Source organism: Hemibagrus wyckioides, linkage group LG08 (assembly GCF_019097595.1).
Source record: "Hemibagrus wyckioides isolate EC202008001 linkage group LG08, SWU_Hwy_1.0, whole genome shotgun sequence".
In the NCBI taxonomy this organism is placed as follows: domain Eukaryota; kingdom Metazoa; phylum Chordata; class Actinopteri; order Siluriformes; family Bagridae; genus Hemibagrus; species Hemibagrus wyckioides.
In genome coordinates, this window is record NC_080717.1 from 13,744,081 (window position 1) to 13,763,851 (window position 19,771).

Genomic DNA, 19,771 nt, shown 5'->3' on the forward strand with positions numbered 1-19,771 from the left:
AAAAAATTTTACATAGAAAGAACAACTGGTTATGAGTAATTCTGCTTAGTTTCATGATTTTGTGACGCTCAAATGGCTCGCAACTAATTTTTACATTTATCAGTCTATTAACTAGACATGGTTTTGGCCAAACTCCTGCAGTACTAGACTATGTCCACTAGATGGATGAAGCTCTTTCCCCTTTATTTCTTTCTTTTTTTAAATATGGCTTCATGTTCACAATTCATACACTACTCACATAAAGTTAAATATATTCGGCTTTCGGGTGAAATTTCAGGATGCACCTAAAATGCACTATAACCTTTACAGGTGAATTTAATTTGACCTTCTCTACACTTTTTAATGCACATGTCCAACTGTTCAGTGTTTCAGTACTTTTTGCATAACTTGCTGTTCTCTAACAAGGTGCTTAACAGCAAAATTCACAACTGGTGTTTGATCCATGAATCGACCAATAAATATTCTGGTTCAATTAGAATTAGTATTTAAACAGCCACATCCCACTTTGATGACCTCTTCATTGTGAACAGTGCCTTGCAGAACCGGAAGATGAATACCACTCAACTCCAGGCACATTTAAGGAAGGTGAGAGGAACCCAAGTGTCACGTCAGACGATCCAAAACTATTTACATCAGCATGGTCTGCGTGCTAGACGACCTTCAAGGGTACCTGACCACACCACCAGGCACAGGAGTCATCGTCTTGCATGGGCCAGGGAGCGTTTACGCTGGACAAGGGACCAGTGGGTCTCAGTGCTGTTCTCTGATGAAAGTCGATTCACGTTGAGCACCAACGATGTTGGAGACATCAAGGAGAGCGCTATGCATCAGCCACTGTTGTCACCAGACAAGCCTTTGGTGGTGGTGGTTACAGTCTGGGCAGGTGTGTCTACTTGTGAATGGTACAATGACAAGCCAATACTACCTGAATAACATCATTAATCCAGTCATTGTGCCCCTGCATGAACAACACAGGCCTAATTTCATCTTCATGGACGACAATGCTCTAGTTCATCGAGGTCGCATCATTAGGGAGCGGCTGCTGGAGGCTGGGGTACCTCAAATGGAGTGGCCTGCACTTTCTCCAGACCTGAATCCCATAGAAAACCTATGGGGTCAGCTGAGTCGCTATGTAGACGCTCGTAACCCTGCACCCCAGAACCTCAATAACCTTTTTCAAAAAATTGTTTGAGATGAGGATGTCACTTCCAGTTTCCGCCATTTTATGCTCGTCAGCCCTACATAAGCCAGCGGGCTGCACATGCTCCTTGCCAGACAGTCTGTTCAGTCAGCCTTGCGCTTCTGAGAAGCCATCCTGCCTTTTCCTCCGCTCCAGTCTGCCTGGTTTTGACTCTGCCTTGCTTCTGTTGCTGATACTCTGGCTGCCTTGTATTTTTCTTGTTCTCTGGATTTGGATTATTGGACTTTATTCTGTTACTGACTCTGCCTGCTCCATGTTTTCCTGTTCTCTGGATTTGAATTATTGCACTGTATGCTGTTGCTGACTGTTGCCTGCATTGTAGTTAACCTGCTCACCATTTTGGATTATTGGACTGTTTTTCTGTTGCTGATTCGGCCCAGCCTGTTTAACCCTGATTGCCATTTGTCCTTTGGGTGTTGTCTGAGAACTCTGCCATTTTCAGTGCCTTCCTTTATTAAAGACTCTTATTTTGAACTTTGACTGTGTTCTGCATTTGGGTCCTCACCTGCCTTCCCTGACACAACGTCCATAAAGACATGGATTACCAAGGTTGGTGTGGAAGAACTCAAGTGGCTCAAGCCACTGAACCCCACTGAACAACTTTAGGATTAATTGAATCACTGACTGCATACAGGCAATCTCACTAATGATTTCCACAACCCCACTCAAAAATCTACTAGAAAGCAAAGGAACAACTTTAATGTGTTAATGTGTTTAACGTGTTAATGCCTATGTTTTCTGCAATGGGTACATGTAGATGTGGTAAAGTGCCCATTTTTGTGGCTGTCCACATGATCTGCCAACCATGTAACCTTTGAAGAGCCACTGCATTAAAGATTCCATACTGCATACCTGATGTTTAGTTGGATGGGTTTGATTAGACATTATCATGCTATTACAGACCTATTAAGCATAAACAGAACAGTGAACATTACAATAGCATTGCTGAACAGAAAGAAGGTTCATAAGGCAGCCCAAAGGTTACAGTGCTCAGTAGGCAGATAATAGTGAGAGAGAAAAATGTTCTGGGCAATCAGCACCCCCTCACAGCTGCACCATGTAGGATGTAAGGAGGGTTGTGATGACATCTGAAAGATTTCCACTAAAATTTTACCAACGACAACAAATTCCAGCAAGCCTCTTTCCTCCCATCTAACCCCCGAACACATTCCACCCAGACCACAGTACACTTTAGTACAGTGTGAGTGATACTAACAATGTCTGTCTGTTGATTATGACAAAATGGTTCTTTGTTCTGTCCTTCTAAGATGGTTTGACTTTTATATCAGTACACATAATGTCAAAGCAAGATGTTTATGGTAAATTGCTCTAGAGAAAAAGGGTTGACTTCTCAGTTTTCCCATAAAATGTTCAAGTCCTTACTTCAGAACAAATAACACTCAGAAACTAAAGCCACATAACCCTATACTACATCACAAGAAATCAATGATTATGATGAAAAAAGCCTAAACACACTGAACAAAATGTTTAGTAGCAACATAAGCCTGACTGTTTAGGCAGATGCATTGTAACAGAACATTCCAGCAGCCCAGGCCAGAACAGCTGTTGAGAGCCAAAAATGAAGGCCAGTGGTGTGAATACTCCATGTATTCTCTGAAGGATTTGGCTGTTACACATGGTCCATCATGAAATCATAGCATGTGCATGTTGGCAATTAAATAAAACAACAGTGCTTTCTGTAAATTTGATGTGCGTACCTGTTTGTTCAGTCATTATTTAATTATTAACGGATAGAGTCATACATAATAGTGTTATTGTGGTAACATCAAACTGTCAGACAGTGACACTAGACTTATTGCCCCTTGCTTAAGTCAATACTATGCAAAAATTCAGAATCACACGTAACTTAGACATACCTCTATTTTATGAAAACTCCACCCTGCACAAACCATTCTTGTACAATTCTCCAAATAGGTGAAGTCTGAATACAGATGTGCACAGTTTCACTATTTCAGTATTAAATCCTCACTACGTACATGTAACTGAAACCTGCATTCAACCCTACGTGTGTAAATAAAAGAACATAATTTAAATAAACTAGAACAAAGTTAACTAAATGAAACATTTGTTGTTAGCCTACTCAGAGTAAAATCACAAGAAAATATGTTGTTGAAAGATGGGGTATGTTCAAAGGGCAGATGTTTTTTAAATCAAAAGTGTGAATGATACCTGATATTGTGGGACTTGCGCTTGATCTCGGTCCAGCACAGATTCATGTTTTGGTCAGAATGTTTGATGTTGTGCCTGCTGCACTCAATGGGCACCTCCAGCCCCTCAGGATCCCCCACCAACTTGCAGGGCACACAGTGGCATTTTGGCCACAAGGGCTGCCCTGCAGCTGCAAGACACAGACATGGAATTATTTGTGTGTAAATCTCAATTAAATTTTAACTCACAGCTAACAGAAACACTTTTAATCTATCTGTTGGAACACTCATTACACTGTTGTGTTTTTGGATGCCTCTACTATTACTCAAAGAACAGCAGGGATACCAAGCACATCCGCAGTATATAAAACACAATCAGCACAGCACAAGTCCCAGGTCATGACACTCTTTATGTCTGGGGACTACAACTGCTGTTACAGTACCCATGTACTCACCCCTTCACCTTTTTAAAATCTGTAACCCTGTCAATAGGGTTACCTATTCTGAAAGCTGTTAAGCTCTCAAGGCCTATATCTTTTTTTACTATGTCATCCAATTTCTGTGGCATAATCATTTTGCTACCTTCGACCTAAATAAGCACTTGTTTTCTCTTGGATTGCTTGGATGCTGACACTGCTCAAAAGATACTATTCCTGGCCTGTTCAAAGAACTTTCTGGAAGTATTAATGCTAAACCTAGTTTCCTAAGATAGATGTATGGAAATGTCTGGTCTTAGAATTGATTAGCCTAGGAATATATCAGATAAAATACTCCAAACCTACTGCTAGACAGACTCCAAACTTACATGTTCAAATATTCCTGGTAACAATGTAACATATGATACAGGATAATATATTGAATATAATTTTAATGAGGAAAGAAACATGCCAAATAAACTATGACCCTATATCAAGCAAACACTTGAATGAGGCATGATGTTTATATGAACATTTATTATACGAAGAGCATATATATATATATATATATATATATATATATATATATATATAAAAAATCAACCCAGTCTCATGCCATTACGTGCAATAGTCAAGTAATTTAAGTAATCTATTGATTAATTTATTTTCTTCAAACATAAATATAATGATAGTACAGGTCTAAGCCTCCTGTGAACAATACCCCCAATAATCTCTTAACAGATTAACATAGTAAGTAAAGGCCTTACCTTAATGTGGAGACCACCCAAGAAACTAATGCTTTCATATAAAGACAGATACCCTTACTTGATCTCCTCTCTTTCTGTAATCAAGTCTGATGTAGACTGTCTGTCTAAATCTAAAGGCATGGCTGAAATAGCACATAATTCTTCTCATTTTAAAGACGCCTTTGTCCTTTGCTTTCTACATCATGCCACGCTTGCCAGCACACCTACCAGGCCAGGAATGCAGAGCACACAACCCAGTAGGCAGGCACTAGTCACCATCCTGCCCCATGCCAAACTACAAATAGCTCAGCAGTATTGTTACCACACCTGCCAAAAGCACACAAAAAATTATTTTTAGGGGCAATAAACAGAGGCAATAGTGTTGAGGAACCATTCAATTCTTAATGATGACATGAGGAATAAACCTTGAGAGGAACCAGACTTAAAAGGGAATCTATCTTCTTCGTCAAACTTGCTCAAATCCTTACGCTTGCCCATTTTTCCTGCTTCTAACACATCATATAGGACCACCGTACATTGTATCAGCCATAACATTATGCACAGATCAGCCATAACATTATGACCACTGACAAGTGAATAACACTGATTATCTCCTCATCATGGCACCTGTTAGTGGGAGGGATATTAGGCAGCAAGTGAACATTTTATCCTCAAATTTGATGTGTTAGAAGCATGAAAAATGAGCAAGTTTAAGGATTTGAGCAAGTTTGACAAGGGCTAAATTGTGATGGCTAGACGACTGGATCAGAACTGCAGATTTTGTGGGGTGTTCCCGGTCTGCAATGGTCAGTATCTATCAAAAGTGGTCCAAGGAAGGAACAGTGGTCAGCAACAGTGTCATGCGTGACCAAGGCTCACTGATGCACGTGAAGAGCAAAGGATGGCCCGTGTGATCCGATCCAACAGATAAACTAACTGTTCCTCAAATTGCTGAAGAAGTTAATGCTGGTTCTGATAGAAAGGTGTCAGAATACACAGTGCATCACAGTTTGTTGCTTATGGGGCTGAATAGACGCAGGCCAGTCAGGGTGCCCATGCTGACCCTTGTGCAAAACTGAAAGTGCCAACAATAGGCACATGAGCATCAGAACTGGACCACGGAGCAATGGAAGAAGGTGGCCTGGTCTGATGAATCAGGTTTTCTTTTACATCATGTGGATAGCTGGGTGTGTGTGTGTGTCTTACCTGGGGAACACATGGCAGCAGGATGCACTATGGGAAGAAGGCAAGCAAGCGGAGTCATGCTTTGGGCAATGTTCTGCTGGGAATCCTCGTGTCCTGCCATCCATGTGGATGTTACTTTGACACATACCACCTACCTAAGCATTGTTGCAGACCATACCACATTCTGTGGTGTTCAAAAAGCTGCTTATGCTAAGCTTAGCTTAGATGAAATGTTAGCTCTGAGCTTGATGACCGCAACCTAACTTCACATTGAATTCCACCTCCATGCAAGCATCTCTTATTTTTTCCCAGACCTGCACACTGAGGTTGTGGAATAATCTGTATTAGGTCACTGCTATTCAGCAATTGTGGGCCTAGATGAACATGGGTATGTGGCAATGGCTAGGGTTGCTTCATCGATCACATAGAGAAAGTCTGCACTCCCACTGAAGCCCTGTCAGGCCATGGTGGCCCTTATAGGAAAGGCTTATATGGCCGCAGGTAAAGCCAGTGCAGCGCTGCACAAAATGGCAATTTTGTGGATGTACCAGGCTGAGCTAAAGGAGCTTATCTGCAGTGAGGGGCTCACCGGTGAGGTCTGACAGATTTAGCCCTCCATGCCACAAAGCAGATGGGCCATTAGCTATTACATGGCTGCATTGGTTGCCACAGAGAGACAATCTGATAAAAGCCTTTCTTTTAGACACCCTGATTTCTCCTACGGTCATGTTTTTTCCTTGCCGCAGCAAGGAGATAGGGCTATAAACCAGTAGCCACCAGCCTGGCCTGCTGAGGCAGGAAAAGTAGGCACACACCCCTCACCCACAGTGAGGCTTAGACACTAGACACGCAATCTGCCATGTCACCATGTTAAATATACATTAGAATCTGCTACTGCAGAGAGATTTACCAATAGTCTCCCAGAATTATCATCCATAATTGGATCGCCATCTGACCCCACAGAACTTGATCAGGCAACTGATTAATTGGAGTCAGTGTTTCGCTACACCCTAGATACTACTGTAGCTCTGCTTAAAAGAAAAATAATTAAAGAGAAGAAACTAGTACCCTGGTACAATGGCAACACACAAACCTTAAAACAATCAGCTAGGAAACTGTAACATAAATGCTGTCAAACTAAATTATCAATATTTCAATTAGCATGGAAGGAAAGCCTTCTGAGCTACAAAAAAATCTTTTAGTGCTGCTAGATCAGTGTATCTGCCTTATTTGAATATAACAAAAACAATCCTAAACTTTTATTTAGTACTGTAGCAAAATTAACTAGGAGTAAAACCACTGCAGAAAAGCATACACCATCTATATACAACAGCAATGACTTCATAAATCATTTTAAAAGAAAAATGAATAATATCAGGCAGATAATTCAGACTATTCATTTAAAACCAAACAATTTGGTAGATAATATTACTATTTCTGATCAGTGTTTAGAATGCTTTACTCCCCTTCAAGAGCCTGATTTAATTTCACTAATAGGTTTAATTCTTTAAAACTACTAACCTGCATACTAGATCCCTTACCTACATGTTTCCATGAACAGATAATACCAGTAGCTACAGAACCCCTTCTAAAAATTATAAATTCTTCCCTTAGCAGTGGCTATGTGCCTAAATCTTTTAAATTAGCGGTTATCAAACCCCTGATTAAAAAACCTGACCTCAACCCCTGTCAATTGTCCAACTATATCTCCTTTCAGTCTCTTCTTCAGAAATGCTTCTCAAATGGGTTAAAGGTCTAGTGATTGACTTGGCTAGTCTAGAACCTACTCCTTTTTCCTTTGATGGACCGTTGTTGTAAACTGGCAGACAGAATGTTTCTGAAGACTTCAGAATTCAATTTGCTACAGTCATGAGCTACATCATCAATAAACATTATTGAGCTCATTTCCAAAGTAGCCATGCAAGCCCATGATACTACCTCCACCATACTTGATCAGTTTGTTGTATGTTTTGTTTCATTTTCCACACTGCTAGAGGTTAATCTAGGTTACTGACCTTTTGTGATTCAACTCACTATTTCTTTTTGATTTCCAACCTGGTCTTTCAATTCTTACCGTAGATGAGTAGTTTGCAAACAGTGTATATTGATACCTCTGCCCAGTGGAGGTTGTTAGTGATGTCACTGACTGTTGTTTTAAAGGTTTTTTTCCACGTTAGAATGCGTCACCAACTAGTGTTGCAAAAATGGGAACTTCTCTCAGATAAAAATATAATGCAATACAGTATATACACTGTTTATACATGGAGACAAATTACTATATATAAAACATAATTTGTAAAATAGATAGTTCCAGTCCTTGGTTGTGATTGGCTGAGCTGTGTCACTGTAAATTACTCTTTAAACACAAACCTGTAGCCTAATTACATCAGTACTACTACATCAAATAATTTATTTCATTTTTTTGCTGTGTGTTTATTTTATGAAATCCAAAGTGGTTTAGTTCAAGTATTTTTAGGACAAGGAAGGTCTTCACTTGCTCTTTAAAGAAAGCCAGTGACTCAGCTGTTGTAACATTCAACCCAGAGTCAGACCACCAGAGGGAGCCCTCAACCGAATTCTGAGCTACCCACGAAGAAACACTTCCTGGTTCTATTGTTCATATACGGCACACACAACACGTAGTATTGTTCCCCGTGACCTTACCAAGTTTTATGCTATTGGATTCTCTGTGTATGGACTCTGTTTTTCTGATTTCTCGTATTTTGCCTTCTGATTTGGATTTGTTTGCTGGAGTGTTTTGCTTTCCGGTTTTTAACTTTGCGCTTGTTTTCCTGGAGACTGAGTTTTGCTTGCTGACTTTGTTTTCATTAAATCTGCAATGTATTTTGTTTGTGTTTGTGTGGAAGGGAAAAATGAGAAGACAACATGAGTAGTATCAGACACCGCCTTTGTTTATTGACCACAACTGTTTAATGGTTTAACAATGTAAAGCTTAACACGACAAAAGGGACATGAAGTTTAGGTGCATTTATTAACCTTGTACAAGCTTTGAGCAGGCTGTGTAGTGGTAGTAACAGTTTTAGCAGCCTTAGTCTGACAGCTCTTTTCGGAAGTAGATGGAACCTTAACTGCTGCCTCAACTTTAGTGCAGCTGTTGAGGTCAAAACCATCCTGTCCACTTGTAGAAGTGCTGGTACCTTGTGAAGACTGGTACTGAGCTTTAAGAAAGTTTGTTGCATTGAAGCACATTAAGGGAGGATTGAATGTAATTCAGCTGCGTGCAGGTTAAAGCTAGGAAAGGAAAACAAGAGGGATATATGAAATAGCTGTAAATTTATAATTAATTAACAGATGAAAGAGTGGTGGCTCTGAATAACTTCCCCATGTTGTCTTCCGTGCTAGAATGAGCCTGTTTACAAAGATAATCGAAGTTTGATTATTATGTAAAATGGAAGTGCGTTTCAGCTGATGTGTGTTGGTTTAGGTCATCATGCAATTATAAGAGAAAAGGATAAAATGTATTGGAGTTTGTTTCAGTGGTTGCTGGGATGTTCATTAGAGTAACTTAATTCTTGTAGCTAGCACTGTTTGCAATAAACCTTGTATCTTCATTCATCCAGACTGCATAATTTATTTTCTTTAGTTTAAGTCTTGCTCAACTGATCCAGTCAGGTTAATGTGGAGTTAGAGTCAGATTTGGTAAAGTGTTAGATAATTAACGTTAGATTAAATTTTTTCAACATCTGACATCGATGGGAAGTTCTGGGTTATGGGAACCCAATACAAAAAAATAAATGAAAATGTTGATCTGTTCCAATAATTCTGCTCATCTAAATATTGTGTTGTCTGCTACCAAAGGTGCCATGTTTATTTAACACACTTCTGATTTTATCATCAACTATCAGCCTTTTGATATCAAAGCTTAATGAAGGAGACTGTAAACTCAAGTCACAATCATACATTAATTGCAGGCATTGAATACAAAATGGGACATATCCTAGATGAGTCAAATACATTTGATATCAATGTACACTTGCATCAGACCTTACAATTATCTATAGATTTGTACTGGTCATAAACTTGATTTGAGTATGTTTTCAATATGTGTTCAACAGTTTCATTTTTTTTCAATAAATCTATAAAATGTAACAAAGTATAACAAGTGAGGCTTTACTTGCCAACTACAATTCCTATTCATCAATATTGTGAGACTTGTTATAAACCAAATCCTTTAATGAACTTAAAGATGTACTACTCAAGTAGGAATAGAAATTGACAATGATGACAGTAGCGCACACAAACTTAGTAACCCTAAGTAGCTAACAATAGCTAACATTAAGCTACTTTAATCTGACTCAAAATACAGTCACATTATTGATGTTCTGTTCTTGGCCACGATTAGCGATCACACTATTAGGGTACCTTGCCTGAATCCAAGTATACATGATTAATTTCAGAGGAAACAATATATTAACATTATACAGTAATCCCCCACTATATCGCGGTCCCGGTATATCGTGGATTTTTATTTAGAATATAACAAATTTTTTTGCGGATTTTCCCAGTATATCGATGCATCCGAGTAATTTATTAATAAAAATAGAATTATTGATTACAAAATATAAACATTAATTGAAAATGAAGTAAAGTGTTAATAAGAACACGTAGCGTTGTTTAGGAAAGCATGGTGCGGGGATACAGAAAATCAAAATACAGTACAGCTGAAGGAACGAATCTGGCCAATCGGAATGCCCCATTCATTTAATCACGGTTGTGATTGGCTGCTGGCTATGCGTACATTTGGGGAAAGGGAAGCAAAATTCTCCAGCGTCCCAGTTCGTCGTGTGTCACTGTCCCGAGTGTTTTGTTTTGTGCTGTGTACACTGTATTTTTATGGTTTTTCTGCAAGCCCTATTAATTCATCTCGTTATATGCTTGCAATTTTTTTGTGTGTGTTTAAAGAGTGTTGGAGGGTGGAGTCAGTGTATCGCGGATTTTTGTTTATTCTTTGGAACGTAAGCCCCGCAATAAATGGGGGATTACTGTATATCTATAGTAATGGAGCCAGGGCTCCTTTGTTTATACCAAGGGTCCGCTGATGAGTCTCCAACACAGCGGCACGCTAGGACAAAGACCTGAAATTCCGAGGGAGCTAAGGAGGAAATACTGGGGCTACAGAGGGAAAACGCCTCGGCTAAGAAAAAGGAGATACAGTGCGTTTCTTTCATCTATCGTCATGGGAAACATAAGATCGCTGGCTAACAAGATGGACAAGTTAACATTACTCTTAAAGAATATGTTCCGCGAAGCTTCTGTTATGTGCTTCACGGAAACATGACTGTATGATTACATAGCGGACTCTGTTGTGAGTTTAGCTGGTTTTCAGTTAGTGAGGGTGGACAGGAATTGCTCAGTGAGCAGCAAGATGAAGGGAGGGGGTGTCGCGATTTATGTGATAATGGTGCAATCCTGGACACATTACAGTGAAGGAAAGTGTGTGCAGTTCTGACATCAAATTATTCAAATTCCAATTCAAATTTTATTAATCACATATGAAATCATACACAGTTCGACATGTAGTGAAATACTTTTTATGACTGTCCAACATTTGAAGAAAGAAAAAAAGAAAAAAGAAAAAAAATTTTAAAAATTAAAATTAAAGTGTGTGCACATGAAAAATATAGGGATATATGTAACATATATAGAGAAAAATAGGAAAAATAAAAACTAACATAGTAGAAATTTAAGACATGTTAAATTATGAAATACCAATAGTTATGAAAAGCCAATAGTTATCGGGTATGTAATATTATATATATATATATATATACATATACACACACACATATATACATATATACATATACACACACATACATACACACACACACACACACACACTATATTGCCAAAAGTATTCGCTCACCTGCCTTGACTCGCATATGAACTTAAGTGACATCCCATTCCTAATCCATAGGGTTCAATATGACGTCGGTCCACCCTTTGCAGCTATAACAGCTTCAACTCTTCTGGGAAGGCTGTCCACAAGGTTTAGGAGTGTGTTTATGGGAATTTTTGACCATTCTTCCAGAAGCGCATTTGTGAGGTCACACACTGATGTTGGACGAGAAGGCCTGGCTCTCAGTCTCCGCTCTAATTCATCCCAAAGGTGTTCTATCGGGTTGAGGTCAGGACTCTGTGCAGGCCAGTCAAGTTCATCCACACCAGACTCTGTCATCCATGTCTTTATGGACCTTGCTTTGTGCACTGGTGCACAGTCATGTTGGAAGAGGAAGGGCCCAGCTCCAAACTGTTCCCACAAAGTTGGGAGCATGGAATTGTCCAAAATGTCTTGGTATGCTGAAGCATTCAGAGTTCCTTTCACTGGAACTAAGGGGCCAAGCCCAGCTCCTGAAAAACAACCCCACACCATAATCCCCCCTCCACCAAACTTTACACTTGGCACAATGTAGTCAGACAAGTAACGTTCTCCTGGCAACCGCCAAACCCAGACTCGTCCATCAGATTGCCAAATGGAGAAGCGCAATTCGTCACTCCAGAGAACGCGTCTCCACTGCTCTAGAGTCCAGTGGTGGCGTGCTTTACACCACTGCATCCGACGCTTTGCATTGCACTTGGTGATGTATGGCTTGGATGCAGCTGCTCGGCCATGGAAACCCATTCCATGAAGCTCTCTGCACACTGTTCTTGAGCTAATCTGAAGGCCACATGAAGTTTGGAGGTCTGTAGCGATTGACTCTGCAGAAAGTTGGCGACCTCTTCGCACTATGCGCCTCAGCATCCGCTGACCCCTCTCCGTCAGTTTACGTGGCCTACCACTTCGTGGCTGAGTTGCTGTCGTTCCCAAACACTTCCACGTTCTTATAATACAGCTGACAGTTGACTGTGGAATATTTAGGAGTGAGGAAATTTCACGACTGGATTTGTTGCACAGGTGGCATCCTATCACAGTTCCACGCTGGAATTCACTGAGCTCCTGAGAGCGACCCATTCTTTTGATTGCTTGATTTGCTTGATTTTATACACCTGTGGCCATGGAAGTGATTGGAACACCTGATTCTGATTATTTGGATGGGTGAGCGAATACTTTTGGCAATATAGGATAGATAGATAGATAGATAGATAGATAGATAGATAGATAGATAGATAGATAGATAGATAGATAGATAGATAGATAGATAGATAGATAGATAGATAGATAGATAGATAGATAGATAGATAGAAAGAAGAAGCTCCTCCTCATTCTCTCTGTATTTGCCTTCAAGGAATGGAAACAGAGAGAAAAGAGTCCATTGTTGGGATGGCCTTCATTATCTTCCTGGCCTTGGTCCAGCACTGCTTGCTGTATATATTCTCCAGATCAGGAAGCTCGATGCGGATGGTACGCTCCGCTGATTACACCACCCTCTGGAGAGCTTGCCTGTCTTGCTTGGTGCTGTTTCCAAACCGGGCTGTGATACTTCCCGTCAGGATGCTCTCAATGGTGCAGGTGTAGAATGCCTTTAGCACCTTTGAGGGCAGTTTAAAGTCCTTTAGACATCTAAGATAATAGAGACGCTGCTGGGCATTCTTCACCAGGATGTTGACGTGACAGGACCATGTTAGGTCCTGCGTGATGTAAACACCAAGGTACCGGAAACTGTCCACTCTTTCCACTGTGGTCCCGTTGATAGTCAGGGGCTGGTAATTCCTCTCCTGCTTTGTGCTAAAGTCCACTATCAGCTCCTTAGTCTTACTGACGTTCAGGAGGAGACTGTTGACCTGGCACCATAACTCCAGGTTTCTAATCTCCTCTAGGTAGGCCGTCTCGTCGATGTTGGAGATCAGGCCCACCACCACAGTATTGTCTGCAAACTTAATGATGTTGGTGGAGCTGGAAGTGGCCACACAGTCGTAGGTGTACAGTGAGTACAGCAGGGGGCTCAAAACACAACCCTGGGGGGCTCCAGTGCTTAGGTTAAGTGAGGGTGAGACATGGTTTCCCATCCGTACTGCCTGTGGTCTGTCTGTCAAAGTTGGAGATCCATCGATCCATCGGCTGAGGCCCAGAATCACCAACTTAGTGGTGAGTATGGAGGGAATTATACAGTTAAACGCTGAATTGTAGTCAACAAACAGCATTTTAACACAATTCCCCTTTCTGCTGTCCAGGTGGCTCAGGGCTGTGTGATGGAGGTGTGCGATGGCATCCTCAGTAGAATGGTTGAGATGGTACGCGAACTGTAGCAGGTCCTGGGTGTCAGGTAGGGAAGAAGTGATGAAGTCTCTGATTAGTCCTTCGAAGCACTTCATCACTACTGAGGTCAGGGCTACTGGGCAGTGGTCATTCAGGCAGACAGGCTGGGGTTTCTTGGGGACAGGAACAATGGTGGACCGTTTGAAGCACGTCGGGATTATAGACTGTTCCAGGGAGAGGTTGAATATATCAGTGAACACTGGAGCAAGCTGGTCAGCACAGGTCTTCAGGACTCAACCCATGATGCCATCTGGTCCTGCTGCTTTCCTGGTATTCACTCTCCTGAATGCCTCTCACGTCATGCTCCATGATGAATGCGCTGTCCTCTCTGGCCTGCTCCTCATGCATGCTGCTTAGCACACTGTTTGCACTGCTAACGCCATTAGCACTGTGAGCTGCAGCCTTGAAGCGAGCATAAAAGGTGTTTAGCTCGTCTGCCAGTGAAGCGTCCGCATTCACCGATCTGGAAGATGGTGTTCTGTAGTCCTTCATAATTCTTAGCCCCTGTCACAGACTCCTAGAGCCACTTTGGTGAAATTGTGACTAGCTTCTGTCTGTAGCACCGCTTCACCTCCTTCAACACTTTGCACACGCTGTAGGATGCAGCTTTATACTCGTCCATGTTTCCACTGGTGAGCCCCGTGTTGTGGGATCTCAGAGTGTCATGGATGGTCTTATCCACCCACGGCTTCTGATTGGGAAACTATCATCAGAAAGTTTCCCAATCAGATTCGCTAGTTTCCCGATGAATCCCATAACCGCTTCCGTAAACATGTTTATGTCATCAGAGCTGCACCTGTCCCAGTCTGCATCATCTAGTGCGTCATGCAGAGCGGCCACTGATTGGTCCGTCCAGCGTGCAACCTCCCTCTGAGCCGGAACTTCCTGCTTGAGCCTTTGTTTATATTTTGGCATAAGGAAGATGGCAGCGTGGTCGGATTTCCCAAACAGGGGGCAAGATTGTGCCTTGTAGCCATCTTTGAATGTTGTATAGCAGTGGTCCAGTGTCCTTTCACCCCTGGTGGGGCAGGTAATGTGCTAATTAAAGTTTGTCGCTGTGCGTTTGAGGTTGGCACTGTTAAAGTCCCCCGCCACCATCCCGGTGTTGAAACTGGTGCTGTGAGTGCCTCATGCAGCTCGCATAAAGCAGTGTCCATGTCCGCCTGAGGCGGAATATAAACGGCGCTGACTATGACCGATGTAAACTCCCGAGGAAGATAAAAAGGACGACAGTTGATAGTCAATAGTTCCAGGTTGGGTGTGCAGGAGCGTGTGAGAGGAACAATGTTCGTGCTGTTGCACCAGCTACTGTTCACCATTAAACACATGCCGCCTCCCCGTGACTTCCCCGATTCCAGTGATCTGTCCATGCGATGAACCGAGAAGAACTCGGCCGGCTGGATGGTGTGGTCCAGCAACGCTGGGTTCAGCCATGCCTCGGTGAAGCAGAGGAGATTGCAGTCCTGAATGTCTCTCTGGAACTTTACCCTGGCCCTGAGGTCATCAAGCTTGTTCTCCAGCGACTGGACGTTGGCGAGCAGGATGGTAGGCAGAGGTGTGCGGTGTGCACGGGCTCTCAGCCTGAGGCCACGGCCAGTGGCCTGGCCTGCTCGCCAGCTCGTTTCCCCGAGGCCTCCGCTTCGGGTCGTGTTCTTTGTTCTCCCTCAGGATCTCACTCAGCCAGCTGGGATCCGGGGTTAAAAACATTGAATTATGAGTACATTTATTTCTGTTGGTATACAAAGTATCTCTATTGTACCTAATGCACTCCATTTTGAAGAATTTGCCAGTTTTACTGTATTGTAAGTTAACTTAAAAAACAAAAACAAAGAAAAAAGGGTAGGAGCAGTTGTGGCGGCAGCTGACCTCACCGGCATCATCTTGTCAAATCCAGGAAGTAAGTTTAAGGCCTCAAATCCACGCCATAAGTATCATACTTGTAAAATAAAATATCGTACTCGTAAAAAAAATTATCGTGCTTGTGAAAATAAATAATACACATGAATTACAAGGATGCTAGTTTGTTCTTTCCAGCATGCTAGTGTTTGTTATTCCAAAAATCACACAGAGTTTTATGCAGATTAGGGGGCGGGATAAAAGTCCCTATTGTTCCACTGCTTCACAACCTACTGCCCTTCTCTAGCCAATCAGTAAAGTGACGTCACTGATGTGCAACTCTGCCGGTTAGTGTTTGAACCTGTCTTAAGCAAGTGAGAAGGTGATTACACACAGCTACATGTAATCGATATCAATGTATACATTAGTTAGATGCCTTGTCCAAGGAATCAGGTGTAATATGTCTAAAATGGTTCTTAAATGTTCCAGTTGTTTTGTGCAGGTGTGGAGGACATTGCTTTCTTCCTAGAGGAGCAGAGTGCTGGAGTTGTGCTTACAGAGACTGAGTGGATGCTGTGACCACAGGCACAGTTTAGGACACACACTGACCCAAACTCCCCATCCCGCGACTTTGTACGAGATCTGTATTTATTAACTTTAAACTATGTGCAGTAAATTGTGGAATAAATGTGTTTTAATTACATTTATAGCATCACTTTGCAATGCATTTAACCCTAAATCCTTCTGCAGATTTTATGGTGGCATGCAATTCCATAATGATGTTGATCTGTCTCTAGCACACAGACAAAAATAAAGAGTCTAGAAATAAATACTAATTTAAAGAGTTATTTTGAGCTTGACTTGACAAGAAGCCATTGTTATAATATGAATAAACAGCTCTTTCTCTCTCTCTGACCTTAATATGAAACAGTAAGTCAGTGCTTTAATAAAACTTTATTTTATTTCTTTCTTTTTTTTCTTTCTTTTTTTCAACATAGGACAGAACTATAGCAGTAACAGCCCTTGACACAGAATTATAGAAACTGCAGCAATAAAACTACTGCAATGGGCAGAAACAAGTGCAGAGTCAAATACTTTAAAAACATTACGGAAAAAAAAACAACAGCTGTATTTTATATATCAAAGGCAGCCCTGAACATTCAGACTAAAGCTTTTGTTATCTTTCCTGGTTTCTGGAATAGTGTTTATTCTTCTTTTTCCACAGGCAGTCTGCCTCCTGAAAATATCAGGGAAAGAGCCAAAAATGTGATAAAGATTAATGCAGCAGACTTTCATATACTCATATAAATCTGCTTTTATTAATGGTCATCTTGAAAACATTGCATGGGGAATTATATGCTTCATTACAGCACCAGCATGCACTTGGCCATGTCCTGATCAGTGCATGTGTGTCTCTGATCCTGCAGCCCCTGACCCTGTATCTGACTGACCTGAGCCTGTGGACGGGGTGATACAGAACTCTGATTAAGAGTCTGGGTTAATACAGAGATAAGAGTAAACACAATGTGAATTACATTACTTTAATGCTATACATTTCATCATGATGAAACTGAACACATGAGCTTAGCGCTGCTAGCGCACTACTCAACTGTTTGAGCAACAATAATGTTATGCTATGATGCTAATGATTGTACAATGACACACTTGTCCAGTTCATTAAAAATACTCTTTAGCAATAATAACAGGAGGTTTGACACAATACTACAATAGATACACATATAAGAAACTTTAAGCGTATTAATTAAATCTTCTCACTTGCTTAAGACAGGTTCGAACACTAACCGGCAGAGTCGCGTCAGCGATGTCACTTTATTGATTGGCTAGAGAAGGGCAGTAGGTTGAGAAGCATCCTTGTGATTCACGTGTATTATTTATTTTTACGAGCAAGTAAATTTTTTTTACGAGTACAATATTTTTTTTTACAAGCACGATATTTTTTTTTACAAGTACGATACTTATGGCACGGATTTGACGCCATATACAGTTGAAGACAAAATTATTAGCCACCTATAAAATCTTTTATTATTTTTCAAATAATTCCCAAGTGCTGTTTAATGGAGAGAAGATTTTCTCAACACAGCATTTTTAAACATAATAGTTTATTTAGGAAGCTTGGAGTGTTTGTAATACAAACAGAAACAAAATTATAACCAAGAATAAAAAAAGTCTACAGGTCAAAATTATTAGCCCTCTGATGTTAATAGTCAATAGTGTATCCCTTTTTTTTGATAACAGCCTTTAGTCATTTGTTGTAGTTCTCAAGTTTCAAGCATGTCTCCTGAGGAGTGGCAGCCCATTCCTCCTTAGCGAATCTCTCAAGTTCCGCCAGATTTGCTGGTGTTCTGGCATGAACTCTGGACTTTAGTGTGCCCCACAGATTTTCTATTGGATTTAAGTCTGGGCTTTGTGCAGGCCATTCATGGACGTTCACTTTGCTCCTTTGTAAGTAGTTCTTTACCAGAAGTGAGGTATGCTTTGGGTCGTTATCATGCTGGAAGACAAAACGTCGACTCAGACCAAGTTTTGTTGCAGACTGTCTGAGGTTGTCTCTCAAAATCTTCTCGTAGTCTTCCTTTTTCATGGTTCCTTCAAACCTGACGAGATTCCCAGTTCCAAACGCACTGAAACATCCCCACAGCATTATACTCCCACCGCCATGTTTCACTGTGGGAACGGTGTTCTTTGGGTTGAACGCCTCTCCCTTCTTTCTCCAAACACAGGCAACATCTCTAAGCCAAAGAGCTCTAGTTTTGTCTCATCTGACCAAAGGACATGTTTCCAGTATGCATCATTTTTCCCCAGGTTGTCCTTAGCAAACTTCAGTCTAGTTTCTAGGTGTCTCTTCTTCAGAAGTGGAGTCTTTCTTGGTCAGCAACCTTGCAGTCCATTCCTGTGCAAGGCTCTAGTGACTGTCTTCATTGATACATCAATCCCAGACTTTGCTAAGTCATTCACTAGTGTCCTGGCAGTTGTTCTTGGGTCTTTAGAAACCTCTCTCACTAGTTTTCTTTCCAAAGTTTTTGAAATCTTTCACTTCCTGCCTCTGCCAGTCTTGTTCTCCACTGTGTGGGTCTCTTTAAACTTCTTCTCACGGCAGTTCTTGACACTTGAAAATGCTTTGATAAACATGTATATCCTTCTCCTCCATTGTGAGCATGAACAATTCTTTTTCTCAAGTCTCAACTAGTTTCTTTTGTCTTTGCCATGATGATGGAACATATTATTTTGCTAGTTGTTTAGATACTAATCCTCAGCTTAAAGTGCAATTTAAATTTAACTAGGTTAACTGGGTTAATTAGGCAAGTTAGGTTAATTACGCAAGTAATTGGACAACAGTGGTTTTTTCTGTAGCCAAACAAATAATTCCTTAAGGGGGCTAACCTTAGCAGTTTTTTTCATTTTTAAAAATAATTATTTTATTTCAGCCAAACTAAAAGAAATCAGACTTTCTCTAGATGAAAAATATAATAGGAAATACTAGACATCACTTAAACATTAAACATCACTTGGGAAATATTTGAAAAAGAATTACAATTTCACAGGGGGGCTAATAATTTTGCCCAGAGAGTTTTCCCACGCCATTATCATCACTGTTTACATTTCCCCTACTGCCAATGCAACGCGGGCTGCTGATGCCATTAACTCTGTGACAGCGAGATTTCAGGCCCTGCACCCTCGTGCCTTCTTAGCTATCTCTAGGGATTTCAGCCATGTCACCCTGGAATCAACCCTGCCCACTTTTAAACAGTTTGTGGACTGCAAAACAAGAGGTGATAAAACCTTGGCATACAGCTCCATAGCCCTTCCCCCCTTGGCAGATCAGATCACAACCCCACTGAGACAGTACACTGCTTTCCAAATAACAAACCCTGGGTGGCCAAAGACATCAAAGCCTAACTTAACAGGAAGAATGCTGAGGAAACTTCTCTGTATCCTTGACAACGTGTTACATCCCCTGCATGCGACACTGAATATTTCAG

At 41.1% G+C, this 19,771-nt stretch overlaps 1 protein-coding gene across 12 annotated transcripts in view; it reads right to left on the minus strand.

The window, feature by feature from the left end:
• The window catches only part of drp2 (dystrophin related protein 2), a 171,416-nt gene that overhangs the window by 96,133 nt on the left and 55,512 nt on the right, over positions 1-19,771 (minus strand). For 4 of the 12 annotated variants that reach the window (XM_058396897.1, XM_058396902.1, XM_058396898.1 and 1 more), the window contains exons 1-2: positions 4,553-4,712; positions 3,392-3,560 (exon numbers count right to left, since the gene is read on the minus strand). The exons of 1 other annotated variant lie outside the window; for it this stretch is intronic. In XM_058396897.1, coding sequence (XP_058252880.1) covers positions 3,392-3,438 — 47 coding nt within the window. In that variant the 5' untranslated portion in view covers positions 3,439-3,560; positions 4,553-4,712. Of the gene's footprint in view, positions 1-3,078; positions 3,144-3,391; positions 3,561-4,552; positions 4,725-19,771 lie in introns of those variants that run through there. 7 more of the 12 variants (XM_058396894.1, XM_058396896.1, XM_058396895.1 and 4 more) reach the window with 4 other exon arrangements.